The 21,480-nt window shown below is 39.4% G+C and overlaps 1 protein-coding gene across 1 annotated transcript in view; it reads left to right on the top strand.

Annotated features, from left to right (window-relative positions):
- Positions 1-19,406, top strand: part of EGF (epidermal growth factor) — a 58,248-nt gene extending 38,842 nt beyond the window's left edge. The window contains exons 16-25 of the mRNA XM_065836811.2: positions 272-421; positions 806-955; positions 1,601-1,717; positions 2,743-2,868; positions 5,220-5,339; positions 7,290-7,440; positions 10,111-10,275; positions 13,761-13,863; positions 17,249-17,351; positions 19,067-19,406. Coding sequence (XP_065692883.2) covers positions 272-421; positions 806-955; positions 1,601-1,717; positions 2,743-2,868; positions 5,220-5,339; positions 7,290-7,440; positions 10,111-10,275; positions 13,761-13,863; positions 17,249-17,351; positions 19,067-19,290 — 1,409 coding nt within the window. The 3' untranslated portion in view covers positions 19,291-19,406. The remainder of the gene's footprint in view (positions 1-271; positions 422-805; positions 956-1,600; positions 1,718-2,742; positions 2,869-5,219; positions 5,340-7,289; positions 7,441-10,110; positions 10,276-13,760; positions 13,864-17,248; positions 17,352-19,066) is intronic.
- Positions 19,407-21,480: the final 2,074 nt, after the last annotated feature.

The following is a 21,480-nucleotide window of genomic DNA, read 5'->3' as shown; positions in this document are numbered from 1 at the left end:
TCTAAATATTAAAGGAGTAAAAATAAAGGAAATTTTTGTAAGTGTAACACATATGTTAGATAGAGTATATGAATCTGCTTTCCTGCCAGAGGCCAGGTGATAATGCCTATGCTTTACTATATGCATCTGCTTTTAATTAAAAAAAATAAAATAAGGATGTTCTAGTTTTTGTCAGTCCTCATTCCTTCTCCAACTGCTTCAACTCTGAACAACTAAAAGGAGATGTTGACTGAAGAAGCAGCTTGTTAAGTTGCCTGTTTTTCTGCATTAGGGGCAAATCCTTGCCTTTATGAGAATGGAGGCTGTGATCAGATCTGTGAAAACAATTTTGGAGGTGCCCATTGCATGTGCCATCCAGGATTTGGGAAAACTCAAGATGGAAAAACCTGCCGTGCTCTGAATGTTTCCAACACAACAACAGGTACAATCCTCCAGTTCCAAAAAAGACTGCTCCCAAACCCTTGAGGATCCTGAAAGATAAGATAGCACTGGAAAATATTCACCTTGCTCTAAATGATGAACGAGAGTTTCTCTAAAGAATGAAAATATTGGGGTGTTGTCCTGGGTGAATAACCTGTTGTCTGACCATTGTAATTTTTCCCTTGGCATATTAGCAGTAAGAGATATGCACAGTGGTCTTAGGAATAATTTGTGGCCGCAAACAGTTAGTGTGGGAGGATACTGGTGTTTATTTTAAAAGGAAACCACCATGATTATTGGAAAGCAATGAACAAGCAATGGAAAATCAGAAAGTTAATTCAGTAGATTTAAATAGTCTGTGTCACTTTTTTCTTGTGTTTTTCAGGAAGTGTCTCTGTGCACAAGGAGGTAGTGCCAATGCCAACACCAGAGACCTTACCCCATAGTACACAGAATAGTGGGATATTCAAGAATACATACAGTGCAGAAAAGGATAAAATGAGCATTTTGTTGATGGCTGAAATAATGGTATCAGGTAGAGTCTGATGATTGCCCTCCTTCTATTTACTGTGAGGCTCTGAATAGGTTTATATAACAAAAATAACTCATAGGCCTTAAAGGAAGAAAGGCTTGTTGCCTAGTCATTCATGCTCTGAACCCTCTTACAAGAAGTTGGGTCTATGCAATTATGCCAGGTAGGACTGCTTGTTTGTTTGTTTGTTGCCATGTTTTTTCATTATGTCAACAAAACTTGATGATATCTCCAGGTCTAGAGAAAAATATTTCTAATTTGGGACACTTATGAAGGTCTCTCAGTTTCTCCCTTGGATTTTATAAGCGTATTAGGTTCCTCTGAAAAAAATTACAGTAAAAACAATAAATTCTGCATATGTTCAATGACAGTAGATCATTAAATTGTACAATAGGTTTTGCATAAAATATTCAGAAATCCTGATACTAAATGGCACTTCGACTTCCTCTAGGCAAAGACAACAGCCATAATGATTGATTAACTTGTCATCATTAACCCTGGAGAGCTATATTTCAAACTTTTTTCAGGTTTTCTTGTTAGGTTTTGTTTGTTTGTTTAGTTTGTTTTATTTTGAATATGCAGTTACCTCCTTTGATTTGTCCAAATGCATCTAGTGTGGTTTTTGTTTTGGTTTTGTTTATGCCATAGATCAAGATGACTGCACTGCACTAGAATGTGATGTCAATGCACAGTGTGTTTTGCTGGAAGATGGTGCTATGTGCCAGTGTTTGAAAGGATTTACCAGGAAGGGGAAGTCATGCTATGGTAATAAAAGACATTAATACAACCTTCTGGAAAACTGTAGACTGGGGGAGAGGAAAATCTTTTCTCATATTGGTAGCTCTGCTGCATAAGCCATCACAGAAAGGTCAATGGTATTGCTTGTTTTAAAAGGGACGATGAGCAGAGAGCATGTGAGATGAAATGGCTAATTATCACACGCCTTATTTCCCCTGAGTCACGACTATTAATCCTATTAATATTAACAAGCAATAGGAAGAATAATAGGAAAAAAGCATAATGTACTTATTTGTAAAACTGCCTAATTATAAAAGCTCAGTCCATAGACATGATAGTTGATGTGCAATTAGAAGTACATATTAAGGAATTTCTTAAAAATTAGTATTCCTCATGTAATATATATATATACTTAAGTGCTGCTCTTGTTTCTTTCTAGCACTAGAAAGAGACTCCAACAATCAGGCAACATATTGCTCAGAATGATCTTTAAGTTTTCAGACTTGCATACAACATATTTGGAAGCACTTTGTTTTCTCATAAAGGCCAAGGCAGAAAGGCATTAGGAACAGAGTAAGTTATCATTTGGTGGCTAAGCATGAAGACTCACAGGACTTTATTTTGCTATGGAAAGAGAAAAAAAAATGGAAGGTGAAATGGGCATACTTTTTTTTTTTTTTTTTTTTTTTAAGCTTATGTGTTCTTTGTTAAGATAGAGTTTCTTTCTGGGTAGGGTTTAAGGACATAAGACTAGCTTTGAATAGGATTATTCCCTCCTAATGGGATTTTTTAGGAAGTGAGTGGTATTTGTGCAACCTCTAGGTCTCCAGTTGAAAGTAGCTGGTTGACTGTTTAAGGCTCTTCAGAGAATCCACATCAAATTTCATAGCGAGAAAAGACCACAAAGCTTTTTTCTTCCCATTCACTTCAGATGCACAAATGACAAATTACAGTATAGTCTGAGGGCAATTCATGATGTAAACACTTCTTTTTACTGATTTACCTGAAGATTAAATGATCTATATGTTCTGTCTCCTTGTTTTGTCTTACAGATGTTGATGAGTGTGCTATAAATACAGACCACTGTAATCGAAACGTGTCAAGCTGTATCAATACAGAAGGGGGCTACGTCTGTAAATGCTTGGAGGGCTACATGGGAGACGGAGTCCATTGCTACGGTATGGGCATGTGTGAGAGCTGTGTTGTGTCTGGAAGGTTGGGAGAGGATGAATGAGCAAGACATATGATACTATGCTAGCCTTGCATCAAGCTGTGAAACTGTTAAATGAGCTGTTCTGGTTCTTTTTGAAAAATCTGGTTGGGGCATGGATCCTAACAGTGACTCCCCCAGACAGCCGACATGTATTATTTCTTCCTTTTTGATTCTTTCTTTCCTGTTTGAAGTGTGGCAACCTCAGCAACTGATCAATATGCAAAGCCTGTAGTTGTCAGTGGATACCTTCTCCCAGTGTTTGCACTCTTTTTAGTAGCTCCAGCAGGAAAGAGAGGAAGAGTGAAAGGAGGAGGGGAGTGGAGGTGAAGCAGTAGAGCTTTATTGGAAATCGTTGCCATGAATATAAACGAAAGCCGTTATTGAGTGTGTCATAATACTCATCAAATAATTCCAGGTCTGTTTAATAGGCATGAGGTTCAAGGTGTTGACACTGACAGCTTGAGTACATTTAGAGTCTTGTTAATAATCACACCCACTGATTTTCCCATCCAGCTCTAATGCCAGGTCTTTAGTTCATTCCCTACGTTTCTGATTTTTTAAATTCATTTTAGCAGTAAATATGAAGGAACAATAAGCTCCTTCCCCCCAGCATTTGACTAGCACACAGTTTCTTCAGATCTTTATGACAGTCTTGTCTTCTCTTTTGTTCTTTTCTTTTTCCTTTCTCCTTTAAAGCCTAATTCAAAGCTGATTAAACTTGACACAGTTCTTACATAGTTTTACTGGACTTTGGTTCTTCATGGCAGATAAGGATCACTGAACAATGAAGAACACTATCATTATTGTGGGCAGGGTGTGGAAAGTGCCAGAGGCAGGAGGGTCAAGAGAGCATTCTACCTATAGTGGTCAGAGATCCAAAGCTCAGGTCTCTGAAGATGTTTGGAAGCACAGACAGAAGTGACAAGCTCCTCTGACTGTCCCAGCACCACCTACAAGGCATGTCACCAGGCAGCCCTGGATTTTCACTGTCTGTGCTACAGTTGCTCAGCTAGAATGACTATGGTGCCTACACCGCTATTATTGAAAAACAGCCCATTATCTTCCTGAAGTCTTTAAGTCCAGAAGATAGGAAGATATGTTTTCGCAGCATTTCATAAATGATGCAATGTTGTTATGACATAAAGAGAATTTATACTAATTTTGTGTTTGATTACTTGGAAGGTACTGTAAAAAACAGAAACTGGTGATTTTGTACTTCAGTTTTAGACACCTGCATGCATGCAGAGTGTCCAGGAATGTGTCGGTACATCCACAGATGGTACAAGATAACTTCATGTTGTGTTGTTGAAATCACATTTCTTGGAATACGCTGCAACAGTTTTGTTTCTCTAATTATGCTTTTAAAAGTGCTCTGAATTTGCTATACTGTTTTTGGCCAGATGCTGTTAATTTTACCGTAGAAAATGTCCCAGTGGTTTAAGGAAAAATTTCACACAAATTGTGAGGGGAGATCTGTGATTTTGTTTCCCTAAAGTAGATCTAGCTCGTGTATTCTGCTGACAGTTGATAAAACGAATCAGAGGCTCCCAGACTCTGGTATGCACACATTTTTGAAGTTCCCATCTTTGGGGGCATGCCCAGGCACGTAGCACCATGCAGGTGGCGTCCCGGTGGTGGGTACCAGCCTGGCAGGAGCTGTTGCCATGGGTAATGCTAGAGAAGGTGTGGAGGAAGGGTGAGGATGAGGGTGGGCAGCAGGAGGGGGGTGAGAGGTATATATGGTTCAAACACAGGCTCTGAACCTGGAAACTCTTGTTGTAATCAGGGAGCCAGTAATTCAGAGGCTCACTTAAATTAAGTGTTTATATGGACTAGATAAACCTGTAGGTTTCTAGACCCTTTCCTTCTGTCTAAACACTTTGTTTAGGCTGGACCAGGTGGGTGCCGGGAGGGGGCAACTCCCTACTCCCAAACTCTTCTGCTATCTTAATGCAAGAATGCCAACTGACAGGACTCGAGTGCTTATCCAGGGTGCAAGCTATGGCTAGCAATGCCAGGAGAATATATCTAGTACAAGTAAGTCTTCTCTTTAACTCTACTGTGCTTGTTATCTTTCATGAGAAAGCTTTCCCTCTCTCCCTCTCTTCCTCTGAGAGGCTGGGGCCGCTGCAATTATTTGGCATAGAAAGTATGTTGTTGTTTTTCCATTATGTTTTCCATGAAGGCATATTTGGAGAGGAAAGTTTTTTGGTGTTTTTCCCCACTGCCAGGAGACTGCAGAGCTACAACCGCTGCCCTTTTAACTGATGCTCTGAGGCATTTCATTCTTCTAACCGCAGACTGTTTGGGTGACAGATATTGATGAGTGCAAGATGGGATCCCATACCTGTGGAGAGAACAGAATCTGCACAAATACAGAAGGAAACTTCACTTGCTCATGTACTGATGGTGCTTCTGGAACTGGCATTGGCTGCAGTGAGTAAATAGAGTGAGCAATGAAAATTAAGTAGCGCTTAGCTAAGAACTATGCTCTTGAACAAATGGTTATACCTGGAAATTAAGGAAACCCTGTAGAGTGACATACTGAGCAGCTTGTGGATCCATTTAGCATAGTTTCAAGTAGGCAAAGGAGACTGGATCTGAGTTTAATTTGGAAATATCTACATTAAGGTTCAATGCTAATTTTTGCTGTCTAAATGTAGACACATATATCTAATGGCCTTTATAATCAACAGTAGAAATAAGTGCTCCTTGGAAGTAACATTTTTGGAAGTAACTTTTTGGGAGGTAACTTCAGTCTGTGCCATTTTTTTACCTCTTTCCCTCTGCAGAAAGCTACCAGAAGAACTGCACATAGTTTAAATCTGCTCACATTCTTCAGAATAAGCTAGTCTTTCAGATCCAGTGGCTAATTTTTCAAAAGGGCTCTGAAACTCTTTAGAAAATGTGGTTACCAATGTAATGAAGGGAGCTGCTGAAGGCTCAGCACTAATCAACCCTCATTTCAGTTCCTCGCTGTGACAGCAGCATTCTCTGCAAATGTGGAGCTGAGTGACTCACCGTCTACCCTCTTCATTGGGGTGAATTTTACTCCAGATCAAGTGACTGTCTGATGATGGAGGGATACTGTGTAATTGTCACAGATCTGCTTCTGTGGAAAACCAGAAACTCTGGCTTTTAAAGCAGAACACCAACCAGGATCCCCATCCTTTTTTCAGTTACTTAAGCTTTCGGTAGTTTCATGTGTCACTCAGGGAATATGATTTTAAATGATGCGTGACTTGGAAATAATGCCTTCTATGTTCCTCAGCTGCAAATCTGATTCCATGTTTTCATGTGTGTTAACACACTGTTTTAGTTCTTGGCTGCCCAGTAACATCTTCTAGCAAGCTGAAATTTTCTTTGCAGAATGCAGTCACACCTGAGGTTCACTGCAATCACTCAACCCTTTCCATTCAGGCTCTTTGCCATGGCTGTTCTCCTGTAAATGAAATTTTTAAAAACAAATGTCATTGAAGGTCATGTTGCAATAAAACTGATCTGAGTCATAAAACTGATCCCACAAATGTATGAGAGCGATTAGGTGTATTTGTACTAAGCCATACAGCCAGAAATTCTTTGCCATGTAGATGTTTGGTTCTGACCTATAGATTTGCTGTAGCATCAAAGTAGGCAGGAAAGCACTCCTTTTCTGTAAGGGCATGTCTGTGCTGTAGGTCATGCTGTGCAGAGATTTTAGAGCTACTTTTAAAACTACTTTGTTTAAACATCTATGTAGGTGAGAGTGGATGTGATTCAGAGCAGGCTACAAAACCCTTTGTAGAATCGGTTAATAGAGTTCCCTGCTTTACCAGTGATACTGTTACCTGTACCTGAGCAAGCTTGGAACAATAAAAAAATGCAATTTGCAGTCACACAGAGATGTGATCAACTGGATGGCAGCAGAGTAGAAGTAATCTGCATAAGAACAAGTTGCATGTACAAATTTCTCAGTCTCAGATCCAAGTGCATGAAGTACAGTCACCTTTCACCTGTACTTCTGACTCTGGTACTTTATGCATGGTAGAGATTTACCATACCCTAAAGCTGAATAAGTTGCAAAAATCATCTAAGTGTAAGTAACTAGACAGCCAGTGCAGTTTTTCTTCAGAGCTGTATTCACACATCTAAATAGAAAGAATGCAGCTGATCTTTGTGGGTCTTTCATTGCAAATCTAGACTCAAGCATGTTTAGTATTTTCATCTAAAGTTCTGTGTGCCTAAATTTGATGAGCAACATAAGCAAATAGGTAAACCACAAGTAATTGGTTAAAATTAGATATTTTTTTCGACTTTGCTATCTTGAAGTTCTGGAACTCCTTTGTAAGATCACATTGCCAATGTGGCCAAAAGTTTGAGATGTCCTTGTGAAATCCTTTGTTTCAGAAGCTACTGTGTCCCCTGCTGTTGTCAGCAATGAATACTCTACACAGCCTGTGCAAGGTGACTCTGCAGGGTGCCCTCCTTCCTACGAGTCGTATTGTCTCCATGGCGGAGTGTGCAATTATGTTTCTGATCTCCAAGACTATGCCTGCAAGTAAGTACAGAAATTTGTATTGTCTGTGCTGATGAATGGCATCCTTAGGGCTCAGCTGAGTGCAGACCGTGAAGTGTTTGTCCATAAATTATCTGCTCATCACTCATGCTAGCAATTATCATTAGACTCTGCTCTTTTCTGTAAGTGATCACAGTAAGTTTCTGGAAGTGGTCACTCAATTCATGCCAATTGCAATTAAAAATAGGATTGGAATTGTTCCCTAAGCACTCGATTCTTTACTCTGGAAAGGTGAGATAAGTTGTTAAATGATTTAGTGTTCATGGCTGTATGAAAGACGTGCTTGCTGTCTCTCCTGTATGTATCATACCAACTTGTACCTCCCTGTTGGCCTTGCTGTTCATGTGTAGCATTCTCCAAGACAGAAGAGGACACCTCTGTCTTGTCTTCTCTGATTGGGAGCAGGGAAGAGAAGTTTGGTGTCAGCATCTTCCCTCACAGTTTGAAGAGTTTTTGTCCCTAGCAGAAAGGGTACAACATGGTGCTCCTTTTAAATACAGGGAGAGTAGCAATGAGACCTCAAAAACAAGACCTCCTTCCTCCTGTCAATACAAACCCCAATTCCTGATTCCCTAAATGCAGTTATTGATAAAAGCAAAAAGAATCTCCTGTTTCCAGAAGTCAATCTTGGGCTTGGTCAATGTGACAGCCTAGTCCCGTGGGGTAATCATGTCTTCAAAACCATTAGTGCTGGAGTTTGTGTAACTTGATTATATTTGAATCTGTGCTATGTCTTTCTTCAAAATCAAGCATAAAAGTGTTTACAATGGGACAAATCCAATCTCTGCCTCCTCCCCGGGGTCTCACCTGGTAAGTGAGGACCTGTGCGGGGGATGGATGATGTTCTCTAGTCCACAAATCTCACTCTGCGTCTTAGTAGCTTGAGTGACCCTGGTATAACCCTGGAGTAAGAAGAGCAAGCCGTGTGCTGAAGGGTTTCTCTGACCCACTGTTCCCCCAGATCTTCCTTGTCCTGCACTACAGGAACCTCTGTAACAGGCCATTCCTGCAAGCACCGTCAAATCCTTGGCTTTCTCTGCCTACAGACCTCTGCACCTGCAGGAATAGGAAAAGAATGTATCTCATGTACATACCTGGGAATGAAGTGGATGCTTTGTGCCCTAGATTTCCTAAACTCAGTAAAGCCTTTGCAGGAGATGGACTCACAGTCATCCCTGGTATTATGAATTTTTAGTGTAAATTTTAAAGACACTGAAAACTATATCTTCTCAACTCATTCAGTTTCTCCTATTGAAACTGAGGAGTCTACAGCTGCAGAACTTTCAAATTGGATCACGTCTTTTTAATTATTATTTTATTTGTTAGATGTTAGTGCATAATAAGAATACAAATGCATGTATTCCTCAGTGCTGGAAGTGGAAGCTCTCTAAAAAATTAAGGAGCAACCATGCTTAGCCATGTTCTCAGGGGCCAGGTTTTTTGCGTGGACTTTGCTGAATTCTCAAATTGCTGTAAATTTTCACTAGATGGCAGCATTCATTCGTGTAGACTGTACTATATGACACACCAATACGAAATAACAGAAAAATGTTACCTAGCAGAAATATCTAGCAAAAATCACATACAAAATGTGATTTGTATTTCAGTTAATGAAATCTCTTACACTAGAAAGCAGATCTTCTAGCTTGCTAGGAGTTTATTGTCGTCTTACATTTAAAAATTGACATTTTTCTGCCTTCCAACACAGGTACATTCTAATTTGTGGTAGAATGAGAGCACTTGTGCCTGATTTAATAATTAATGCTGATATAACATTTTCAGAACATTAGGGAAAAGCTGATGCGAATCAAATCCTACTTCTTTTGCTCATCTGTGTAGCTCTTTAGACTTGAGTACAACTAGAGATAACAATTGCGAGAAGGATTTGAGCCTATGTTGCTGAGAGATCGTTATGAATCCAGTAGATTTTTAATTTTTTATGTTTATTATTTCCTTCTTTATGTTGCTCACCTTGAACAGTAAAGCTAGGCTGAGATTCTTTTTGAGGTATTTCTCACTTTCTAGTAATTCAATTTCCTGCACTAGTAAGATATTTCTATGTTGAGTTTTACAACAGTAAAAACAAACAAACAAACCCCCAAACAAAAACTGCCTACAGAAGAAACTTGTATTAAAACCAAATTATGAACATATTTCTAATCCATATTAAAAAAAACAAAACAAAACACAAACAAACACTTTCACCCATCTTTTATTTTAAATTTAGTGTTTAGATAAAAATTTGATTCTCCTAACCAAATCACTATGAAAAGACAGGTAAGTCTTATATTCCCAGTTTCAAAGAAGGGAAGCTTGCTGCTGAAAACAGTTAAATGGAAAATCTCAGGGAAACACTGATCACCCAGCAGGATTTAAGAGAAAATTATTTTTTCTATTCTTTACCCATTAGAATTTGGAAATTACAATCTTGCTGTATAATTCTATTGCTTTACAGTTAAAAGATCTTTTAGTATTGGATTCTACAGGTTTTGACAGTCATTCCTTTAAGGTTATTTCATCTTCACCGCTACTAAATTCAATGAGATATTTCTGTAGATGTTGCCAATGGTAAATCAATGCATGTGGTGACTGAAGTGATGATCTGGGTTTTTTCCTCTGCCACCACTTACAAAATGTGCTTGTTTCTGGCAGCTGTGTGACGGGCTATGTCGGGGAGCGGTGCCAGTTTAGCGATCTGGAGTGGTGGGAGCAGCAGCAGGTGGAGCGGGTGAAGATGCGGAACGTCACCATTGCCGTGTGCGTAGCTGTGCTGGTCCTCCTGCTCCTGCTGGGGTTCCTGGCCGCCTACTGCCACAGGTAGTGCTTCCAAATGCTGTGAACCTGCGGCACGGGGACCGAGGTGCTGCTGGCTTGCCAAGAGGGTTCATGGTGAAGAACATGAGCTGTTCCTCAGCTGGTGGAAATCACCATATCATGCTTGCTATTCTTCTGCTTTTCAGTAATTGCATCTATGAATAACTCAGAAAATTCTGCCACGTCCCTTGCCTGCATATTTGCATTGGTGTTAGTGAGTGACATGTGTCTGGGGTGGGGTGGGAAAAGAATAGACGTTATTAGGTCTGGAGAGGAGCCATAATTTGTATTGATGGGAGAGTTCGAGAGCATGCTATTTACTTCTTCCTCAGTTTCCCTTAAGAGCTCTAGATGTCTGAAACTCTCATGATAGGGTTTGGCTCTTCTCTGCTAGCTATCCCCTTAGTTTGGTTTTGCTTCACTTTCAATGGAGAGTGGCACCTGAGAAGTTCCTTGCCATTGAGAAAAGCATCGTACTAACCTTCCAACAGCAAACTTCCACAGTGATGCTGCCTTCAGTAATGAACACAAAAACAGTTCTGCTGGCAACAGAAAGGGTAAAATCTGGGATGTGAGCCTAAGACACATCCGTTGTAAAAGTACTCCCTGGCATTTTCCATGACTCTAATGAATTGTGCAGGTTTGGGATTCTTCTCATGGCAAAAAGAATCCCTACAGTCACTATTTAAGAACCCAGTCTGATGTGAAATTAAATGTCATCGATGTCCCTTGGACTGGAAAGAACTCAGCATTTAATAACTTAGAGTCTTTTGATCATGACCTTGGCAGATAACTGTTCTCAGAGGCTGTTGTTTAAATGGATATTTGTATTTAAAAGTAAACAAACAAAAAGCCAGACAGCAGCCAAATGAAGAATCTCCTGCTGCATGCTGACCACCACTCCGTGTGCAGGGGGTTTGTTTGTGATTTAGGTTGATTTTAAAATTAGACTCTCACAGGCATAAAAAATTAAGCTACAAAAGAAGTTAACTATGGAAGCTAGTATTTTCCATTCTTTTTTAATGGTTCCTAGCATATTTAGTCCATAAAAGAGAAGCTGACACATTTCATATTTTCTCTTAACTAATGGTAGAGACGCAGAATTAAAGCTAAACACAGCCTGGTTTGTTCTCAGGACCTGGGATTTATAAGCTAATGAATGGAATGATAACTACAGAATAGGAAATAGTGAGGTACTTATGGTTCCAATATATGTCACATAATCTGTCACGAAAAATAGCCAGAATATAGCTGGTTTTAAGGTGTGAAGATATTATCTTTCCTTTCTCTCTCTTTTGTAATTTCTTTCTGATTTACCTTTCTTTCTTGCCAAATGCTTTTTATCAATATAACTATTTACCTTGAAAACAAGTTTTCAATTACATACTTGACTGATTTGGACTGCAGCTATCACTAGCCTAACTAGATCAAAATGAAACTACTGACCTAAAATCCCTATTTAACTGGAGTCTAGAAACCAGTATTTGGGTTGCAATTGCTATACTACTTTTTCATATAATATATTGTATTTTGAAACATACAGATTAAGTCTGTAATAGTCCTGTTCCTTCCCCATCTATCTGCTTTTAATTGGAGGAAATGAACCTGGAGATCTACACCTGCCAATCTAAAAAATGTGTGAACCGGAGGCCAAGAATACCAAAGTATTGTGTTGATTTGCTCAATGACTGTAGTCTGCTGAAGAGTGTTGTGTGTTGTAGTTCATGTAGTCTGACTGTATAGTATACCAAATTTCCTATTTTCCTTGGGAAGCAAGGAAACAGCTCTTTTCCAACAGCAAAAAAATCCAAATCACACATTTAACACCCACAATCCCTCCACTTCAATAAACCAAGGCTGTGCAAAAAATGACAGTCGGACTGGGATTAGGATTAAGAAATTCTTGGCCCCTTGCCCATGCTCGGTCAACTGGATTTCACTGCCTCACCTGCTTGTGCTCAGTTGCACATGAAGACTCCTGTGCCCGCCAAGTCCATCTGGCTTCTGTTACTCTGCATGTAAAGTAAGATGTAGAATTAGTGGTCGTCTTGAGCAGAGCATCCTGCTGAGGATCAGCCTGTGTGTGAGCTCTGTGCAACGGATTTCATGACACTTGAGTAACACGCTCAAGTTTTGTCAGCACTATGAGCTGCAATGCAGAACAGACACATCCAGGTGGTGGAACATGAATACCTGCCTTGCCACAGCATCAGGAAAAGTCAAAATGAAGGAATTTACCTTATTTCTCAGTATTCTGCTCTGTGTCTATGCCCTCAGATCTGACACCTGCTTGATTTTGTATTAGCAGTCTCAGTCTTAACCTCTACTGGAGACAATTATATTTTTGTAAAATGTTTGAATACATAGGAACATATTACAGAGAATCTGGGGAGAAAATCCATGGTGAAGATAGGTCTTTCTCATTTCTAGCAAACAGTGCATTTTATTTACATTGTGTTTTCATGAAGGGAAAAACATAAAATAATTATGACAGATGCACTTTCCCACTTAGTATATTAATGTGATGTAGAAATAAAAGGAAAAATCCTGTTTTCTTTGGTACACGTCTATTAAATTTCATTTAAAATAGATTAAGTAAAAGGATGTTATAACATGAGACTTCCCGAGTTTGATCAGTGTAACATTACTTTTGTTAGATGATGTGTAGGAAGAGAAAAAATATTTATGTAAAGTCAGTAAAGATGTACTGATTTGAATCTCAGGTAGTGTAAATTAACTCTTTTTCTTGTGACCATGTTTTCTACATTGGGGCCTGTATGTGCCTTATAAGTGATTGCTGTTTAACTGCAAAAAATATCAAATTTTGAATTTATGGAAATAGCCACTTAGAGCTGATTATTAGTATCCTTTTCCAACTCTGGGTTGTACTCTTGGCTTTTTTTCTCCTTGAGCTAATTCTGTTGGTCAAACTTTTTCTTGGAAACATCTTAGTTCCAGGCTTCTTTAGGCTTTAAGTTATTTTTTAGTGATTTCTGAAACTGTTGTTTTTCAGAAACGTTGTAGATGAATGCAGAAATGACTTTCATAGTTGTAACTATCGATGGTACAGAAAAATACAGTCAGATTTTTATTTCTGAGCTTCACTCACAAACACTGTTTATTGTATTGGCTGAAACGTAAATCTTCACAAGAGGAGTGTATTATAAATAGAATAATATAAGAAAATGGAAGGGGGTAGTTAAAATTATGAAGTCTTTTGTGTGGTTTTTTTTTTCCCCTAATGAATGGCCCTTTACAGATGGCACATTGGAACAAAGATTTGTTCACTTCTTACTGACTTCTGTTTCTGACAAACTGCTTATTTTAACCCTTATGTGGTAATTGACAGTAATACACCCTTTCAAACCAATGAAAGAAAGAACAATATATGTTCCATCTGTAAATACCTATAGAATAACGTGTGAAAGGAAGCAGCATCTGTTCCTCCCAAAGCAAAATAATTTGTTTCAGCTTTTGTTCTGTTGTAGAAGTCAAAACTTGTATAAGAAGAATCTCTATGCAGAAGCGATAAGAGATGCCAGCAGCCGCGCTGACAATGAGAACGTGACACCTACCAGCAACAAGTCTCGGGTAACTATATTAATGTGCAGTGGAGAGGGAAGCAGGAAGGATCAAAGAGTGTTAGGGATCCACTTGAGATTATCCATCAAATAATTCACATCTTAAATATATTAAATAACTGCCAGAGTCATCAAGTGCTTTGCTGTGAACCCTAGTTCATCTTACCTCATTGTTATCCCTCAAAGTTCACAGCTGCCTGGATGTATTGCAGCCATTAGCCAGTGTTATTGTTAGCTTTGAACACAACAGTTGGGGAACTGTGTTCTAAATTAAGGAAATGGCAATGTGATGACATGGCATATCACAGAGTTATTTTCACAGGAAAGTATGCCCTTCGTAAAAAAGGCTTCTTGGAAGACAAGTATTGTGTGTGCTACGTGAGATGTTGAACTTTATTTGGGGGGTTGATGAAATTAAATGTCTTTGTATCAGAGGCTGCTGCCTTGTGAAGAAAGACAACCAGGATGTTATCGGGCACTTTGAGAGTGAATATAAAATACAAATTTTTCACTGGTGTAGGTAGAAATGCCATCATGATCTGGTTGTACTGACCTGTTTCTGTTTTCAGTTTCAAAGTTACATCAGAGAATTTGGCCCCATCAGATCTAATCTAAGGACCTGATTCTCAGATCTGTGGCTTCTTCTGTGCCCAGTCCGAGACTCCTTTCTCAGAATGGCATGATGTACACTGACAACTTGTCCATATACACAAATCATTCAGCTCTGAATAAGCTGCTGTAATGCAGGTATCCCCATACTTCTCCAGGTAGCATCATGTCAACTAAGCAGCGTACACTCTTCAAAACAAGCACAGTTATGCCAGTAGAAAAGGCCACCAAAAGAGTTGCTACTTGTATGAGATTGGTGACTAACGCTAGTGAAGCACATACATTTTTACTGGAGTAACTGCACACCTAATTTTCTAGTATAGGTATTACTGCAAAGTTTTAAAGCCTACCAGATGCAGCTATAGCTGTAAAGGTACAAGAACTGTGTGTGTAGTAGGCACGGTCACAAAAGAATTAGACTTCAAATGGCCCAAAGTTTGACTTTACTCCAAATCTTTGAGTCTAAAAAGAGATAATCTTGTTCTACTTGGGAATCTGTTTGAGGGGTTAAATATCATGGAATATTTATAGTGCAAATCCAAGGATTTTTAATCAAACTGAAGAAGGCTTCACAAGTGTTTTAGATGGTGTGTCCAGCAGGATTTGTGAGTGGGTAGCCACTGAAACACACTATCAAACATATGCTGGGAGCACTGAATTTACTTGACCCTGGTTATGACATATTGTTCCTTAGCTGATCAACTGCCCGCTCTTGTGGACCCTTTATTACCAGCACTTTGTTCCTCCAGGTACTGGACACCAAATGTGCTGAATAACAGCGATGTCATCATGTGTTTACAGTAGAGACAGAAAACACAGTTTGCAAAATATCTGAGGCTGGGAAAATCAGAAACATTTGTTGGGACTGAGAACAGCTCATTGTCTGGGAGCAGTGCTCTAGGAGGCCTGCAGCTCATCAGCTCTGTCCCCACCTGCTGTTGTCCCCACAGTTAATGCTAGTGGTCAACGACATTTTTGCTGAGTATAAGAGTAATCAGACAGCTAAGAATGGACTGAACCAGCAAAAACAAATCCAACCTGCTCATCTGTTACACACTCGTGTTAAATTTCACCATGCATTCTTGAACTAGGAGACATCAAATACATTAAGAAAATAAATTATTGCAAATGGCTTGTTACAGACTGGAAGAGGAAATCACTGACCCCTTGCTAATTACTGCTGCTTACACACTAATGGATTCCTGTGGTTTCATACATGTGGGATTTTCTCTGTGCTGATGTTGCCATTGCATGTTAAATTCCCTGGGGCTTCACGCATGCACACATTCAGGTTAGAAACTGTAGAGTTGCCAAAAAGCAAGGAGGAAGTTGTTCATTTCTACTATTCACTTAAAGTGGATTATTTAGGAGATTATACTACAGTGGGGACAGAAAACCATAGCTCCTCAACTCTTAAGGTACTGGAATACTGGTTTGGGTGCTATTGATTTACACAACATTAATAATCCTAATGAAGGACTCATATGGGGACTGGATGATATGTATGCACCATAAAGAGCTCATGAAATTCACTCTTTCTGCAGCCCACAGTGCTAATGCTCCTTTGTGATGCTGGGGAGAGGGAGTGCAAAGACTGACTTGTTCTTGCCCATTTGTGGAGGGTTAACGTAGAGGATAACAAGTTTTTATGCTGTCACACATCAAATGCTAGGTATTGTGATACTGAAACCATGCCTATAAATTGTCCAAATGTCATTCACTTTTTCCTTTACTTCTATTCTGCCAGCTGAGGCTACATTTAGCTGAGCGTGTGTTTGAGTGGTTTTTTTCACATTCCCCTTAGAGTTCCATAAACCAGGCTAGGTTTGTCCTAGGGATATGTAAGCCTTGGTAAACTTCCGCACATGCTTGGATTTTGATGATATTCTGAAACGTTTCATCCAGCAAGTGTCCTGCTTTGCACAGTCAAAGATATTTTGCAGAACTGTGTGTAGCTGAATCTCCTCTGGGGGTCTGTCCCATGTGGGTTAGCAGCTGTAAGCCTACAGATATTATGTAAATGAACTGATGCCTAAATAGTCACACCTGCTACACCTGTGATCCATCCACATAAATCCACCAATTATCCACCTGGACCACTGAATCTGTCAGTCCTCCACTGGAACATCTTATTTAGAGATATTTTTTCTTCTTCCCTGTCTGCTCCTTACACATCCCTCTTTACTGGGTTTCTCTCTTTCCCTCTATACTATTTCAGCACAGTGCATCACATTGCTTTCCTCTACCCTTGTTTTCTTTTTCTGTTTTCCCGCTGGACTTTTCAGCATGTTCTCCCAGAGGGTCCTGCCTTCTGCTTCCGAGGTGTCACTACCATTGTCACCGTGGGGTGATGGAATTGCACACACCAGGTGGTGCTGAGAGCCAGAAAAGGAGTCTCGCATCCTTCCCTGTGTCTGACAGGGTTTCCTGCTGTCTGACTGCAGGTGTCTCTAATCTTTTAAAAGTGTCCCTCAGTACTATGCTGAGGATTGATTTTCATGTACTTTTGTTCTTGCATCTGGAAAGGTTGATTTGCAAGGCAAGAGAATGAGTAGTTCTTTACTAGATTGGGACTGGACATTTTCCAAAGAAAGACCAGGGCTGTCATCAACTCAAATGTTTAATTATCTGCAGGGGAAGGGTCATCCCAGAAGCCAGGATGACCTTTTTCCTTCTGCTGTGGTTGGAGTGTGTGGCCCTTCTAGTTTGTCTCTTGGGTTTTGGAAAGCCAACTCGTTTGATATTAATTTGGGCTTTATTTTTGTGCATATTGTATGTATTTGCAGTTTGCAGTTGTTAAGGAGTGTAACAGTTCTCTGGAGACTAAAGCAGTTGATCTAATTGGGTGTGAGACAACAGATCCTCATCCTGCCTGTCCTTCAGAATATGGTGAGTGGGATTTCCTTCCTTATTAGATCTTTCTTCACCTTCGTACCAGCAGGAGCAGAAGCTGATAAAAGAGACATAGAAATCAAAATTATATTTCTGGCCTGTTTATAGCTGTTGTGCACAGCAGAAGCCGTGTTTATATTGCTGTGAAGAGACCATTCAGTCCTTCACTTTGCATTTTATGAATAAGAAAATACACTACAGCAATTCTTTCATGCTCATAAGAAGCCATGTGCTTCTCAGGATAAAGATATATTTTTGCATTTATATAGAATTTCACAGGTTTGTCTCACAGTAAGTGAGTTATGCCCATCATACTGATGGGAATTTTATATCCATGGAAAAATATACTTTGACAGTCTTTATTCATTCAGGCAGGATAACTGACGTTGTGCGAAGAGTCCAGGTCTCACCAGAAACCTTTTGCCCTGTGGCAACAACTGCAGTTCTGCTTGTTGTGTTAAACAAGGTGTTTGACTTCTTAGGGAGTGTTTGGTGCTTACACAAAGATGAGAATGAAGGAGATGTGCCTCCCATCCCCAGTGCAAATGCAGCAAGCAGCACAGAAGCACACAATGGGCTTCCATGGTCCACAGATTATCAGCTGGACCACTCTCAAGTTTTAGGAAATGCTGCCTTATAGATGGCAACTGAATCTCCTAGTTGCTCAGATGATGAGAAATGATGGAGAAAGACTTATTTTTAACCATTTCTCTTACTTACCATATGTATCTCCTAACTAGAGAAGTCACTAGAGAACCCAGTTTGCATCAGTCCTTTAGAAATGCAAAGAAAAATGTTTGAGGATACTCAAATGGGCAGGCATCTTGAAAGATTTTCAGAATTGCCCATCCTGTCCTTAAACATATGTTGGGCAGTCACTTTATTAATCAGTGGAAAATACGTCTCACATTTCCTTTATTGGGCTAATATTGTGAACATATGTAGAACTGTATCGTCCAGTGAAGGAAGCCTGATGTTTCCCATTAGGAGGCTCTGTTTTCATTTATAGTTTTATCAGATACAGCTATTGGAACAGAAATTTCTCATGACAGGTGTCTGATTTTTCCATAGTTGAAAATTGCAATAAAAGTGGTTCAGCCATTTTAGACAAGAAGATTGGTAAATAATCTGATGTCTTTTCTAATGTGTTAAAGGAAGTTCTTGTAATATGTCAATGAATAATTCTAAGATAATTTGACTTTGGAGCAGGGGCTTTAATTTAGACAGGCAGGTGGTCTTTCTGACATGGGCATGCATTTGCTTGTTCTTGTATATTAAAATAGAAAACCATGAAACTTGCCCAGGACAAGTCACTTCTTGAAATCTGTATCAAGTTCTTCACTTTGCCCCTTTTCCTTTCTCCTTTCTTCTTTCTCCTCTCTTCTCCTCTCTTCTCCTCTCTTCTCCTCTCTTCTCCTCTCTTCTCCTCTCTTCTCCTCTCTTCTCCTCTCTTCTCCTCTCTTCTCCTCTCTTCTCCTCTCTTCTCCTCTCTTCTCCTCTCTTCTCCTCTCTTCTCCTCTCTTCTCCTCTCTTCTCCTCTCTTCTCCTCTCTTCTCCTCTCTTGACATGAATTTGTTTTGTAATCTTCTGAACTTTATTCTGTGCTTCCTTTCATAGCTTTCCTCTCTCAAAGCTGTCATTAGCTTCCTTTTAGCTTAGTTATTGTGAAGCTTCTCAAATCACCGTCAGTAATACATATCCATTTTCTCCAGTGGAAGAACAGCCGATAATATACGACAAAGCAGCAGAGGCTTTGGCAGAAGATGAGCAAGAACAAAGCTATCAACGAGAGGTTCCTGGTGGAGAGAACTTGTGTCAGCCCATGATGGCGGTGAAGGTCCCTCCCCAGGCTCCCTGGAGCATCCACCCCAAGCCCCCTATGGAAAGGGAACATTGCGAGCTTGGCCCAGCCAGCCTGCTCATGCAGCCAGACTAGAGGCAGCCTGGGTTTGAGCTGGGAAAGAAAGAAGAATGAAATCAGTAGAGGATGGAAACTCATGAAACACTGAAGCAACCCTCATTTTTTTTCATTAAAATCTGCTTTAGAGAAAAACAAACAAAACCACAAATCAGAACAGAGAAGTCCTTGCCACTCCTTCGCTGTCATCTCTGCTTGGAAGAATTACTGTGAGTAGTGTATTAACAATGAGTACTCTCTAAGTATCACTTTGAGGGTCACTGCTGCTAACTCCATTAACTGCCTGCTAAAAGGACACTGAGGGAAAAACAGGCTAGTGGGTGATTTGTCAGACTTAAGTGTTTTTAATGGAGTTCATTGCAAGTAGTGATCTTTACACTTACACAGAGTCCAGAGAACTACCCAGAAAATGGGCCACAACCACAACTACAGAGAAACTGGAATGGAAGATCATACAGGAAAATGAGTTAAAAATTAACCTGGTCCATTATATAGGACTTGGTGTGGAGAAAGAAGTCCAGTCAGTCACTGCTCCAACGGAACAGGAGGAGTGGGACAAACAAAAAACCACCTTAGTTTGGACAGACTTCAACATAACTGATTTGTGCTGCCTGATAAAGTACATGGGATCAATTGGAAAACACCACTGGTTTTCTAACAGCTACAGTTCCCTTCCACTTATTTACTAAGAACTAACTCACAATGCTATGTTGTATACAGAGTTGTAGATTAGTTGTTTATCATCTCAAGGGATTTTCACCACTAGTCTTGACTCCCTAAGGGTGTTTTCAGAAGGTTTTGGAAGATATCTGTAAATCAGCGATATTACTAATAAAGTGTTAATTGTAGAGGATCTCTCAGAGTCTTTGAAGCATACTACTATAACTATCAGACGCCTTTGAACTCCACTACAGAACCCACCACTAGTGTTTCTTGTAATTAATTAGCTGGATAATAGTGGCAAATGTTATTAATTTGTGTGCCTAACATCCTGCTTTTGGGGTTTTTAGAATTCTTCCAGGAAGGTCTGGGATGTTGTCATTTGGTTACCAGGTCTGTAGTCTAATGATGAGAAAATGTGTTGAAAGGCTCTTACTTCTTGTCCAAAACAGTTACGCACTTCAGTAACTTTGCAGAGTCAATTCTGATTTATGTTGGTATAAACAGTAAGAATATTGAGCCCAAGGTGTCTGAATTACCATAAATATAATGCTCTGTTGTGTTGAGAGTTGTCACTTATTCATCTTCTGAAGTGATTTTTGCTAGAGGTTTTGAATTGCTGAGTCTGTTTTCTAATCACATCAGTTCTGAATTAATGGTAAACTTGTAAAATAGGCGTTTTCACAGGTTAGTTGGAGCCAGTAGCAATAAAGATGCCTTCTCTTGTGTGAATGACAATAAGGCTGCTTCCATGGAAAGAGAAGTGGTTGAGGAGGGCTGGCATACTAAACTGTGTTCAGCAGAGGGCAACTACTGGGATGAACCATTAGTATTTGGTAGATTTTGTTCTAAGTTCAGTATAATTTAATTGAATTAGCACTGTTAAATGCATCTAGTTTGGATTCCCTGTTCTTCCACAGTTCATCATTGATGTTGTGTATTTTGATGGGAAGAGAGTCCAGCTATAAAGGCTCTGATTCAGTAAAGCATTTTATCTCCATGAGAGCTAGACAGTAAAATGACTTTGATCCCTGCACTTTGATTATCTCTGGTGAAATATGTTTGTGTGCTTAAAATCCGTGTTGTGTTCAATGACAGTCAACATTTAGTTGGAAGTTTCCCTGCTCAAAGAAAATAAAGCTTTGTAACTTCATATCTTGCCTAAACAGACTCCTTACAATTTAGTTTCTTATTCTGTCCTGTGTTTTGTTTAATTTAATTTCCTTCAGTGTAAGGATCTAATTTTAAATTTGATAGTGTTCTTTACAGAATGAGATAGGAAAATCGAGCTGATAGGTTTTTGTAATCAGGGTGTTTTGAGTTTTGAATGTTACCTAAACTCAAAATATTTAGTGTAAAACCTTGAGATGGTATTTCAACGCAAATATAATATATTTGGTTTATTTGTATGTTTATAAACCTATTGATTTATAAAATAAAATAATATCCCTGGTGTCCCACTTGTTGTAAAAGAAGAAAACACAAAATTCTGGTTTCAGTTAACTCACGTCATGTTTGTTGATAGCTCCATTGGTTTCATAGAGCTGC

Source organism: Patagioenas fasciata, chromosome 4 (genome assembly GCF_037038585.1).
Source record: "Patagioenas fasciata isolate bPatFas1 chromosome 4, bPatFas1.hap1, whole genome shotgun sequence".
Classification (NCBI taxonomy): Eukaryota; Metazoa; Chordata; class Aves; order Columbiformes; family Columbidae; genus Patagioenas; species Patagioenas fasciata.
This window is presented reverse-complemented; position numbering and strand designations above follow the sequence as displayed.